General features: G+C 52.6%; 2 protein-coding genes across 23 annotated transcripts; one reads left to right on the top strand and one right to left on the bottom strand.

Moving 5' to 3' along the window:
* The first annotated feature begins 180 nt into the window (after window positions 1-180).
* C1orf74 (C1orf74 homolog) lies at window positions 181-1,364 on the top strand. The gene has a single exon (XM_001235152.7). It carries the CDS (start codon window positions 241-243, stop codon window positions 1,066-1,068), a length of 828 nt encoding a protein of 275 aa, XP_001235153.2. The 5' UTR covers window positions 181-240; the 3' UTR covers window positions 1,069-1,364.
* A 498-nt stretch (window positions 1,365-1,862) lies between these two features.
* Window positions 1,863-11,865, bottom strand: TRAF3IP3 (TRAF3 interacting protein 3). 22 transcript variants are annotated; one of them, XM_040652986.2, is made up of 18 exons: window positions 11,775-11,865; window positions 11,513-11,645; window positions 10,366-10,618; window positions 9,506-9,620; window positions 9,283-9,334; window positions 9,108-9,132; window positions 8,659-8,688; window positions 8,484-8,579; window positions 5,585-5,656; window positions 5,187-5,327; window positions 4,849-4,986; window positions 4,563-4,698; window positions 4,247-4,309; window positions 4,109-4,168; window positions 3,424-3,572; window positions 2,539-2,620; window positions 2,269-2,376; window positions 1,863-2,105 (listed from the first exon to the last, which is right to left on the bottom strand). In XM_040652986.2, the coding sequence occupies exons 3-18, from the start codon at window positions 10,600-10,602 to the stop codon at window positions 2,092-2,094; spliced, it is 1,518 nt and encodes a 505-aa protein (XP_040508920.1). In that variant the 5' UTR covers window positions 10,603-10,618; window positions 11,513-11,645; window positions 11,775-11,865; the 3' UTR covers window positions 1,863-2,091. The 22 variants fall into 22 exon arrangements, with proteins under 22 accessions (XP_040508920.1, XP_015154516.2, XP_040508921.1 ...); XM_015299030.4 differs by lacking the exon at window positions 2,539-2,620 and having other exon boundaries at window positions 2,269-2,538; XM_040652987.2 differs by lacking the exon at window positions 2,539-2,620.
* Window positions 11,866-12,233: the final 368 nt, after the last annotated feature.

Raw genomic sequence — 12,233 nt, 5'->3', positions numbered from 1 at the left:
ACTATGCTTTTTATTTCCTATTTCCACGCGTGCGTGTAGAATAACGCCGAAAGACAGAGGGAGCTCTGAGCTCCGGGCCCGCGGCCGCAGCTCCGCCTCACTGAGGCCGGGCCCGCCGCCATAGGCCGCCCCGCCCCGCGCCACCGAGAAGGCCGCTCCGCCCCGGCGTTGCGTGGCGTTGTGGCCGGGCCGGAAGCCGCGGGCGCCGGGTGCGCCGCTACTCTAGGCCGGGGCCTGGCCATGGGCCCCGCGGCCCGCAGCGAGGCGCAGGGCGTCCTGCCCGCCCCGCAGCTGGTGGCGGCGGCTCGGGAGGCGCTGGGGGCCGGGTCCAGGCGGCGGCTGGCGGCAGCCCGCGCTCTGCAGCTGGCCGGCGAGGTGCTGGCGGTGGCGGCGGGGCTGAAGCCGGCGCTGCTGTACGACTGCGGGGCGGCGGGGCCCGCCGAGCTGCGGCGCTACGTGGAGCGGCTGTGGGAGGCCGGGCTGGGCCTGTGCCGGCTGCACCTGCTGGGCGTGGCGGGCGATGTGCTGCTGCTGCACCCGGGCCGTGCTCGGCGGCGGCTGGAGGCCGCACTCCGTGCCCACCCCGCGCCCTTCATGGATGTGGCAGCAGCGCGGTCCAGTCCTGCGCTCTGTGGCCCAGCTGAGGCTGCAGCCATCAGAGGCCACCTCGAGGCACTCCTGGCACACCTCGTGGCTGCGGAGGAGGCTGCCAGCAGCCCCGTGTCCTGCAGTGAGGTCGTGGCCACGGGCTGGAATCTCTGCACTGTGTTCGGGGTGCTGCTGGGCTATCCAGCAGCCTACACCTTCCCGGTGGAGGAGGGTGCTGAGAACTGCCTGGCGCTGACGCCGCTCAGAGTATTCACGGCCCAGGCCTCCTGCCCCAGGATACAGGGAGGGCTCCGGGTGCAGATCTACTCCTTCAGTATCCCCGAGAGCCTCTGCATGGAGCTGCAGGAGGTGTTGGATGCCTGGCGCGAGGAGCTGAGGGATGACTTCTGTGCACAGAGCGACTTCATCGATCTCTGCATTTCCAGCGAGGTGGTGTTGCTGCCGGCAGTTGCCTTGTGACAAACAGACGGAGAAACACTGGCTTTTCACCCTGTTCCTCACATGCCTCAGGGAGTGAGGTGGGGAACCCACTAAGGCACTTTTGAGAGGCCACAAGCACCAACCAGATGGGTTTGGGCCTGACCGCTCAGGCTAGGTGTGGATCAAGTCCATGCACGTCCCAAGTATGTGGATAAACACACAGAGCAGCTCCACAGCCTGGATCCTGACTGTGGAGTGTGTTATTGTGTGTATTTATTTGCTGTGAACGACCGAGGATTAATAAAAAGCGCTAACACAGCAGTGTTCTTAGTTTATGAAGTTTGTTGTAGGCTCTTTACTGTATGTGTGATGTGGTGTCACACCTCGTGTCTGAGCCCACACTTAGCAAGGGACAAGCGCTGCCATAAAGCCTGGACAGCTCTGATGGGTGGAAAAACCTGGCTCTGCCAAATTAATGTGCTGAGCATGAGAGAGAAGCAGACATGGCTGAGGGTGCTTGGCCACAAGACAAGCTGGAGGTATGGCTGAGCCCGGGCTGGGCAGGTGGTGTGAAGGGTGCTCGGGTTGGGTGGTATGCAGGCCTGGTTTTATTGTTGGATGTCAGTAAAGATGGTGCAGGGTGGAATATTTCCCATGCACTGAAACAGTAAATGAAGGGAATTGCATCGTTGTTTCTCTATATGCATACAGCTTGGCTCCCAGATGCATGGGACGCACGGTCCCTGCTGCCCCCATGAGTCCAAGAGGTGCCATTTGAATGGCTTTGTGGAGGGCAACACTCAGTTGAATAACCAACACAGGGAAGAGAAGGGTGATCTCCCCACATTTATTGGAGCCACGTCAGTTTGTCTGGCCGAGAGCAGCTTGGGGCATGAAGCAGGCAAGGAGTGGCAGAAGGTGCACTGCAGTTAGGGCAGGTTGCTGCCAGCAGGTCAGGAGTCAGTTCTGCATGGAGGTCACTGAGGAGGTGCTCATGGTCTGTAGCTGGCCAGCACAGCAGCCACGGCCATTACTATCACTGCCAGCAGAAGAGGGAGCCAGTTACCACGTTTTCTCTGCAAAAGGAAGCAAATGTAACTAGGAGATGACGGGGAGAAGAAACCTCTCATCCCATCCCTAACAGGCATGCTGCTCATCCTTCCACACTGCCCCATATAAAGGAGTGTTTCCCAGAGTGACGTGCAGCTGCCGTAAGGAAGGGGCGAGGGTCGGTCCCACCTTCACTGTCTGGCTTTGGTTGAGCTCCTGGCGGCACTGGTGCAGGCAGCTCAGGCAGCAGCGGTACTCCTCGCTCAGCGCCTCCAGCTCTGCACGCAGCTCCTGGCACTCGGGGGGGGAACGGAGGCAGGGGTCAGTGGGAGGGAGCCCTGTGGCTTCAGGCACCCCAGCACTGGTGGGGCTCCCACAGCACTTATGGTGCTTCACCTGCGTGTGGGCAGTGTGACGAGGTGGGGTTTGCCCTTCTGCTGCTCGTGTGCCCATACATACCTACATAGGACAGAGCAGGTTTCAGTGTTAGGCGGGGGCTTTGGCTGCTCCTATCCCATGACCTGCTTGCTTCTACTACCATCTTTCACCATTTCTTCTGACCACACACAGATCAGGAGGAAGATGTGGGGGGTAAAATCATGGCAGGGGTTCATGTCCTTCTGCGGCTGCGAGCCGATGCAGCTGCACCCACAGCTGTTCCCTTCTGCTGTGATTACACTCAGCTAAGCCCCTTCCCCAGCTGATGTGGGCACAGTCCTGGGGCAGTTAGTGGAACAGGTCCTGGCATGTTTCTCAGCTCTGGTAAGTCGTAGATCTTATTTTTATAAGTTCCTGTTATCTGAGTTCTGCAGTAAGATGTGTGGGGCTGTCGGTGTGCAGAGGGCAATTTGTGCCATTGGGTTTATGTCCTGAAATAGTTGCTTATGTAGTAAGCACCTTGCAGAAGGTCAGAAAACTGAGGGGTTTTTGGTCAGATGTTACGGGGTTTTTTGTTGTTATTTGCACACTTTCTGGTTATTTATGGGCCCTCCTTCTAGTTCCTCCTCCCACCCTTCCTTTATGCTTAAAGCTTTGGCTCTTAAAGATTGGCTTTATCTTTTTCCTGTGAGTGCCCTGTGGGCAGAAATGGGTTTGCCTGGAGCAGTGGTTCTAGACATGGTTGCTTGGTGCCCTGTCCTTGCCTGCAGATGCTTTGAGCTTCATCTGAGACAGGTACTGGAACAGAAATAAAGCAGAGAAAATCCTTGTGGTGGATACCAGGTACAGCCTAAGCTCTGTCTGCCTCCAGGAGCTTTAACGTGCTGTTTTTTATGCTCCTGAGAGCACCTAAAAGGCACCTCAATCCCTGATGGGGTCACTCTGTCCCAGCAGTGACTTCCTCACCTCTTTCTCCTTTGCTGTAAGCTGGGATGTCCTTTCCTGCATCTCATCCCTCAGGCTTTCTTCTGCCTTCTCCTTGGGATGCTCGGACAGAGCATTTTGCACTTCCTTGGCAGGAGTGAGAGGTGGGGTCTGCGTGGTGAAACCCTGATCTAGAAAACAGTCGGGCTGCTGGTGAGAAACACACCTTGGCCTGCAGTTTGCTTTGTAGCTTCTCTACTCAGCACAGTTTAAAGATAATATTTGCAAGCTATGCACAGAGTGGAGCTCAGTTAGTTGTCATAGGCTTGCCTCTCCTACAGATGCAAGCTGATAGTCTTTAGAGAAATGTTTCCAAGCAGTTACCAGCAATGGAAGGGGGGGGAGTTTAAGTGTCTTTTACTGCTTTCTTTAACTACAGAAGTACAGCTTAACTGCAGTTACAAATTGATTTATTTTTTTCAGAATGGCAAAGCCACTGAAAAAGAACTTGGAATGAAAACCGTTTATTTCTTTGTAAAGCATCTGCCTCATAAATACACATGTATTTTAATGATAACTACCAAAATACAATCATAGAATAAGTAGTTGTGCGTAGTTTTAATACAATCCTTTATTCTAAACAAATACAGACTTCTCCTGGAGTCACTTCTGACATTCCCATGTCAAGTTAGAGCAGCTTTAGGTGGAAGTTAGAAAGTTTGCTGACCTTTCCTTTGCACCGTCACTTCCTGTGTTTTCTGCTCGTTGTTCTGGTTCTGCATCAGGTCTGGGGACAAAACAAGTCGCTGTCATCGCTACAGCAGTAATGCAGAGCTTTCACATTGTGCTTCTTTGTGTTACTCACTCTGCAGGTGGCTGATGGTTGCCTCCAGTATTAGCTTCTGATTTTGTTCTTTTTGCAGTTTACCTGAAATAATAACAACAACAAAAAAAAGTGTTCATGCAAATATCTACATGCAGATATGGAAGTTTCCTATTCCACCCTTCTTTCTGAAACCCTTTTAATCTTTAATTTGGGACCCTTTGGAAACCAAAGGCTCTCTGCAAGCTGAGGTGTGCAATGCATTCAGATACAGATTGCTTTGGGTGTACTAGGCTCCAAGAAGCAGGGCTTTCAGATTTATCTCCTTGCTCTCTGCCCTTCCCTGGAGGAGTGGTACCTTCGATGTTGCTGATATGCTTGGCTTGGAGCTGGTTGTCCTGCTGCAGGTTGTCAGCGTGCTGTTGGAGCTCGGCATGCTCGTGCTGCAGGATGTCCAGGGCTTGGCAGAGCTCCTCGTTCTGTGTGGCCATGTGCTGTGGCGAGAAGCAAGGGCTGGGTGTGCAGTAACAGCACTTCACCAAAGGGCTTTTGTATTAAATGATCTCAGCCTGTGGGCTGTTTGCAAAACAGAAAACGTGGGCTCCCTTGGGCCACAGTGCTGCTCCCATGGGGGTCTGATGTACCTGCAGTTGGCTTTGCACGGTGTGGAGGTTGCTCTTGAGCTCGCTGTGTGCCTTGGCCATCTGGGCCCACTCGGATTTGAGCATGGTGTAGTGCTCCTTCCAGAGGGCAAGGTCCTCCCTCGTCACTGCCAGGCACCTCTGGGGGAAGCAGATATGAGCCCCACTTCAGGTTATTAAAAACAGCACAAAATGAGCACAGGTTGTCATTACCTTTGGACTTTGGGTGGTAGCATTTAAAAAAAAAAAAGTGATTTTGCATCTTTGCAAATGGTAAACTGGTTGTGGCCTTTCCCTGAGATAAGATTAAAGCAAAGCCAGGTGCCAAACGTGTTTCTTACCTGAGAGTTTTGCAGCTGCTGCTCTGCTTGGAGTTTGTCCTCCAGCATTTTCTGCAGAGCCTCCTTTGCCTTCTGCTCGTAGGTCTGCTTCTGGTCCTCCATCTCTATCAAGATCTTCTTCATGCACTCCTTTGAGTAACTCTTTAAAGGAAGAATTAAAGTGCTTGAGGGGTTTTATCCGACTTACTCCTAATCTCACTAAGACTGAATATTAGCAAATCCACACTGTGTAAATGGAACTGCTAATTTGCTGTGAAACATTGCTTTAGCAAAGAGGAAAAATACTTTTCAGATCCATATCTAATCAGATTACTCTAGAAACTGAGACCTGACCCAATTACATGATTCAGTTTTTCATGCCTTTTTTCACCCTTGCTTGTTGCTCAGTCAGACCTTACCTGTGTGCAGGCCTGCAGCTGATTTTCCAGGGCCCTCAGTTTGCACTTGAGTTTATCTTCATTCAGCTGACCCTGGGGAAAAACAATTGGCCCAGTGTGTGTGATTGCAACTTACACGTTCTGCCTCCAACACTTAGTTTGTATGTTGTTCATTTTCTTCTACAATACTGTGGTTAAAGTTGGTCGAAGTGCTTAGAGTTCAGTAAGACTTCAGTCTCAGGATAAGTGGGTTGCGGGGGAAGTTAAGCCTTTACACATGGACACCCTTCCTGAGGCAGAACTGCTGCCTGGTCGTAGGGCTGTGAGTCCCAGTGGGTGGCTCCTGCAGTGCCGAGCTCTCATCCTGCAGCTTGCATGGGCAACAGATCATGTCTGCATTGTGGCACTGAGCAGCCGGGCAGGAGGGTGGGTGACAGTAACAAGGATTCATTTTTCCTGTTATCATCTCGGTGTTTGTTAGGCTTTTTCCTTAGGTTTTGTGAAACCAGACTGCATGCAAATTCAGATAAAATTTCTAGCAGGGTTCACATATGCTGTTTTTTTTCACTACTGATACTGAGAGCATCGTTACCATCTCTGCTTGCTGGTGTTTGAAGCTGGGCTTCTGAATAAGCAGCTCCTTGATGTTCTGGGAAGAGCTGTCAGACCCAATCCAAACCTGACTCTCTGGTGTCTTAGCAGTGTTTAAATTGGCACAGGAATAAGTTTACAGTCCCAAAGAAGAAAGCTTCCCAGTTCGGTTGTCAGTACAAAAATAGCCTAAGGGCTATGTCCCCTTAGAAAGTAGGTGGCATATAGAAGAGCGTTTTAAAGTATGAAATATTATGCCCGTCTTTCCTCTGCGGTTCATTTGTTCTGCTGTATGCAGAGGCTCACAAAGGAGGGCAGTGGTGTTTCGTGGTGGTTGTGCACTGTGCAAAGTACAGGGCAGGGGAGCACCGGCCCCTTCCTACGCTCTAAAGCAGAAATGTGCTGGCAGGCTGCTTTTATGGAGATGCAGCTTATAAGTTGGCAGAAGAACATACGGTATTGAGATTTCCCTCAAGGGAATAAACTGCCTGTTAGCAGACTGAGTGGGTTTGTGCAGATCTGTGGGAGGGCAGAAGTAGTTGTGCTTCTGACCAGAAAAGTTACGTGAGCTCATCCTGGCCAAGCCCTTGTGCTGATGATTATTGACATGAAAGGGGCTGGTTTAAAAAAAGCAAACCACCACGCAGCAACCAAACCCTGCAGCTACCGCTGTCTGATGGTTTTTCCTCTCCTCCGTGGTGTCTCTGGTGATGCCATTTTGGATCATCACTTGGAGTCCTGGTGCAGGAGCCCAGGGGCAAAACTCCAGGTAGGGGAGAAGAGGGCTGAGGTTAATGGGTTCAGAAAGCACCCACTCTTGTAGATGCTGGATTGGAATCCTCGATAGCCCTCATCCTCAGCTCTGAAGTTAGCAGGCTGAGCAGCTCCAACCCTTGTGCTTGAAAACTCTTCTGCTGCGTTTCTCTCTAACTGCCACTTCAGTGTCTTTAAAACCCTTCCTGGCTGGCAGCTGTTGTTGTCCTGTGGCTGATGAACTGTTTCCGATACTCCTTTGTGAGCCATTTGGAATAGCTGGTGTAAAGCAACAATTGCTTTTTCTGGAGAGCTTCCACTCTGCACAAACACACTGCTTGTGCCAGGAAAATGGGTCCACAAAGTCATAGTAAAGCACGGGCTGTGACAGAGCTTTGACTCTACAGGGCTGTAAGGCACTTCCAAGAGTTGGGCTCAACTTTAGAAGGCAGGAAGGGAAACAAATGTATTAAAGAAATAATCTTCTTTAAGAAGAGAACAGCTCTAAAGTAATTTACTAGCCGTAGGAGAGACTGTGCTTTCTGTACCTGCTGGTACTTTTAAATCTATCAGTTTTACAACAGACAAGAGCTGAGTGCCAGAGCTGTGGCAGGAGAGCCTCCATCCTGGAGGTAAAACCATGGGGGGATCCAGGGGACTGATCCCCACAGCATTGCAATGCTCCCATCCTCCTGCACAGCATGCACCTGCTCCTTCAAACTAGAAGCATCCATGAGCATCCCCTTAAAACACTCTGTGACCACTTCAGCAGCCGCTGCCAGATCACCCGTGTACCTGCAGGGCCAGGTCTTTAAAACCCCAAATACTGGGAGGAATTAAAAGCTGCCACAGCATACAAGGGACATCCAAACCCACCCACAGAGCAGCCCCCATCCCCCTGCCCCCTCCCAGCACAATGCTGCCTGTTTTGCCAGTGCCAGCAGTGAGTGAATTTGTTTAACTTGTAGCCCCCGATGAAAGGCAGAGGGAAGCCTCCCTTCTGCAGCAGAGACAGCAAGAAGCAAAGTGCACCCACCTGTTTCTAATCTGAGGTTTCATGGCTACTTCATGCAGCGTGTTGGTGTTTTTTCCTCCTGCATTATATTTGAAGAAGCAAGCGAAGGCGGAAGCTTCTAACCACAGTACATCTAACACTGTTGTTTTTTATACTCCCTCATCCTATCACTGCTTTTGTGCCCCAACAGAACTTTCAAACTCTTTTTCTGACGGTATGATGAGCTGGGTATTAACATTGGATTTAATAACCCTACATAAAACGCTTCCTATGTCCCTAAAGAATGAGTCCTAAAATGCATCACCTCCACTTTACCTCTTGATAAGGACAGAGGGAGAAATTTCAAGCGCATATCCCCTCAATTTCTTTCTGAGTTTGCATTCAACTTGCCCTGAACAGAAAGGGGAGAGCACGGAAAGAAGCACTTTGTTTTGCAGGCAGTGCTGCATGTGCAGCATCTCCAAAGTGCTATGCTAAGACACAGAAAAGTGAGATGCGTGGGGCTGTGGCTGTGCAGTCTGCCTGTGCCTGCCCCATGGCAAAGCCCCCAGCTGCCTGTACCTGCCAGGACTTCTCAGAGGCGTGCAGCAGCGTGGCGAGCAGCTCCTGCAGGATCACCATCTTCTGCTTGAGCAGCAGCTCACGGTGCAGAGCCTCCTGTGGGGAAGCAGCCCATGGTCTGATAATGGTAATGACATGCGGTTGTTCTTGCATCGGGGTGGTGCGTGGTGCCTACCTTCAGGTAGCCAGAGAGCTGCACGATTTCCTGCAGGAAAGGGGAAGTATTTCAGACCACAGGGTTGTTTCAGTTCACAAACAAACAACAGATGGGCTACAGCATCCAAATGCTTTGAAATCAGGTGGAGGCAACAGTGGGAACAGGGATTCAGGCACATGGAGATGGCCAGTCCCATGGTGGGGTGGTTGGTTCTTAGGGAACTGGAAGTGCTGTCTGTAGTGCCTTGCAGTGATGCAGTCATGGCACATGATGCCTGAAATCACAGCAGTTCCTGAATGAGAACCATGGATGCCCATGGAAGAGGAGTGTCTGCCTTCCCTGCATTATCAGTGTCTTTATTTATGAAACCAGAGAAGTGGAGCACTAGTTACAGCTCTGGTAAGGATTTTAAGGAACAGTGCTATCTTTGGGAATTCAACACCAGTTGCTGTGTGTCCACTGCTTACCTTACTGAAAACTGTATTTCCGCAGCTGAAATGGAAAAAGAGAGCAAACTCGTGAGGTGAATGCAGGCGCAGAGCCCAGATACCAGCTCTCTCTGTGTGATGCACAGTGCAGGCTGTGTGTTATGGCAGCAGGGAGTGGGCACGGCTGGGTTGTGCTGGGGGGAGCAGGGCTTACTCTGTCTGTTGGCCTGAGTCCTTCACCCTCGTGCTTGCAGGAGTCTGAGTTCCTGTGAAAACAAAGGGAGACGATGTGCCCGGGGCCCCAAAGCCCCTCTCTGTGCATGTGCTGAGCTCTGCTGAGCAGCACTGAGGAGGAGCAGCTGTAACCAGGAGCAGTGGGGACGTGGTGCTGTGGTGCTCAGGGGAAGAAGAAGGGCCATCGAGTGTCCCTCACCTACCTCGGGTGCTCTTAGAGGTGTGTGGCACAGGGATGGCTTCAGCCAAAATGCCTGTGGGACTGCTGAGCCCGAGTGGGGGGATTGTGGATGGGCACATGGGGTGACTCCACGGGCGCTGCAATGAGAAATGGTTCATGTCAGGGTCTGTGAAACGAGGGGCAGAAGGCTGCAGCTGGGTCCAGCTTTGTGCCTCTGATGGTGAAGGAAGAACAGCGAGGGGTGCTGAGCGCACGGCTGTTCCCATGGGATCTGCTGTTCATTTTGCATAGGATACAAATCTAGAAGGAAATCTGTTTGTCTGCTGGGTGTTGAGCATTGCACCTTTCTGCAGATCTGAGGCTCCAGGTTCCCGTTAGCTGGGCAGCACAGGGCAGGCAGTGGGGAGCAGAGCATCAAACAACGTCACCATCCCTGGATGTGTTTAAAATCCATTTGGATGTGGTGCTCAGGGACACGATTTAGCAGAGGGTTGTTAGATTTAGGGTAGTATGGTTAGGTTGTGGTTGGACTTGGTGTTCTTTAAGGTCTTTTCCAACCTGAGCAATTCTATGATCTTTGTTCCTGCTAGCAGGGAAGGTGATGGAAGGAACCCAGTTGTTTACAGTGCAGTTCTCATGGGGGGGAAAAGTAATTATGGAAGTGCAAAACTAATTTAGCAGACAGGACAAGGGGTTGCACCTGGAGGAATAGCAGCAGCTCTCCCTTTGGTTCACATTTAGCTTAGAAAACAGGAAGGAACGTGCTGCGAGGGAGGTGGCACACTTTGCCCTCGGTTGGTGCAGTCCACAAACAAATGCAGTTTTGCATGCGTGCAGCCACTTTGTGCATCAGGCCGGGGCATGGTGGGAGTGGAGCGTTACCTGGAGCAGGATGGGTGCGCTCAGCTCCCCGGCGGTGCCCCCCAGGTTCCTCCTGCGCAGGAACTCGCGCTGCCGTGGGCTCTGCGGCTGCTCCTCGGGGCGGCCCGGCCGCCGGGCGCTGTGTGCGTGATGGCCACGGCGCCGCAGGGCCTCGCGGGTCTCCTGCCTCCTCTCACACTTCTCCTCGTAGCTCTCACCTGCACGCCGTGGCCGGGCCCGTTCTGGGGGGCTGATCATGGCAGGGCCCCCTGTCCTGCCAAACCGAGGGGTGGTGGTGTTTATATGTGCCGTCTGTGAGCTCCAACGTGCTGACAACGTCACCCATCCCACCCTGCGCTTGCTGCTGCTCGGTGGGGTGGGTGCTGACCCAGGGGCTCTGGTACCGCTTTGCCTTGGGCACAGATTCCATCTCTGCTCTGTATCTGGGGGTATTCTGTGGCCCAAACCAGGTGGGCGGCTGAGCACCTGCACTGTTGCACCACGCGCGTCTGCAGGGTGAGTTTCTTTGTCAAAAAACAAACCAAAAACAACCCAGCAAAACTTCGTTGGTCTCATTCTGTCTCAAGCAATTAGGAAGTCACTGAGTTTAATGGGGGGGAAAAAATGCGAGCAAGTAAAAACCCATTTATGTGTATAACACTTCCATGCTTGTTAGTCTGCACTGAGCATCTCCTTTGGTCTGGGTGTGCCACCAGCCAGCGTGCTGCTCCTGCACAGGGCAGAGGAAGCGCCTGCAAACCACAGCACTGCTGCAGCACAGGGCAGTGGGGCGATCCGGTGCTTCCGAGAGATGGGCGGCGCTCCCTGTGCTGTGTTTGTCTGAATATCCCATCCTGGGAAGCTTCCAACAGTTACTGAAGCATCTCTAATTTTACCCGACGTTTACTGAGCGTTTCCACTTTTTGGGTGGTTCTTACAATGCACTTCCAGCAGAAGGGGACTGGGGCTATGGGAGGCCGAGCAGGTTATTTCCGTGTGTTATTATCCATACCATAATGACCCCGCTGATCCCATCCATGCCTCACTCACCCACCGGGGCCCCACCACCCACCTGGGCATCCTTCAGGCCGCCTTGCAGCGCTTCGGTTAACCAGAAGTTGCTGTAAACCAAGGTAAGGCTGAAGGACACACGCGGCCCATTACTCACCCCGAGCTGAGCAAAGCTTCGAGGCCTTCTTGGTGAGCGCACACCTTACGTCCTCCTGCCGCTGCCCGAAGTTACCCTCTCTAATTCCCAACCGTGTCCTTTATCTTTGCTTTCCAACCTGTTACGTTTCCTGCTTCGAGGGAAACAAACAACGAGGAACGTTTCATGCCGGTTCATGTTACCACCTCCCCGTGTCCATCACACAGAGGGGGGAAGAAGGTGAGCGGGGCAGCGCTGGAGCTGCAGGGCTGCAGGCACTTACCTGGGTGAGCGTGGGGCTGCGGGGCACAAACTCTGTCCTCTGGGTGCCCCCAGCTTCGTGCTGCTGCTGCCTCGCTGTGTTTCTTTCCGTCGAACAGGAAGCGTTGGGGCTGCAGCCCGAGCTCTGGTTCCTGTCCTGCTCGCGCAGCGCGGGGTGTGGGGTTATCTCGGGGTGCCAGCAGCACCCACTGCCTGTCCCCTTATCGGAGCACTGCTCCTGGGGCTTCGGCAGCACCGGGTGACCGAATCACTCCATGTTGCTTTGGGGGGTAGGGAAATCCAGGGAGTAATGCTATTATTGTAAGGCTTCTAGCAGATTGAAAAGGGGGAAAAAAGAGTGTATTTCAGGACAGGTCACAAACGGCAGAAATTCATTAAGGTCTTAGAGAAGTGAAAGCTGCGTTAATGCAAATCATGGGGTGGGTTTAAGCAGCTGCGTGCTGAGAGGGGCTGTGCGCAT

The sequence above is a fragment of the Gallus gallus genome, chromosome 26 (genome assembly GCF_016699485.2).
Source record: "Gallus gallus isolate bGalGal1 chromosome 26, bGalGal1.mat.broiler.GRCg7b, whole genome shotgun sequence".
Classification (NCBI taxonomy): Eukaryota; Metazoa; Chordata; class Aves; order Galliformes; family Phasianidae; genus Gallus; species Gallus gallus.
This window is presented reverse-complemented; position numbering and strand designations above follow the sequence as displayed.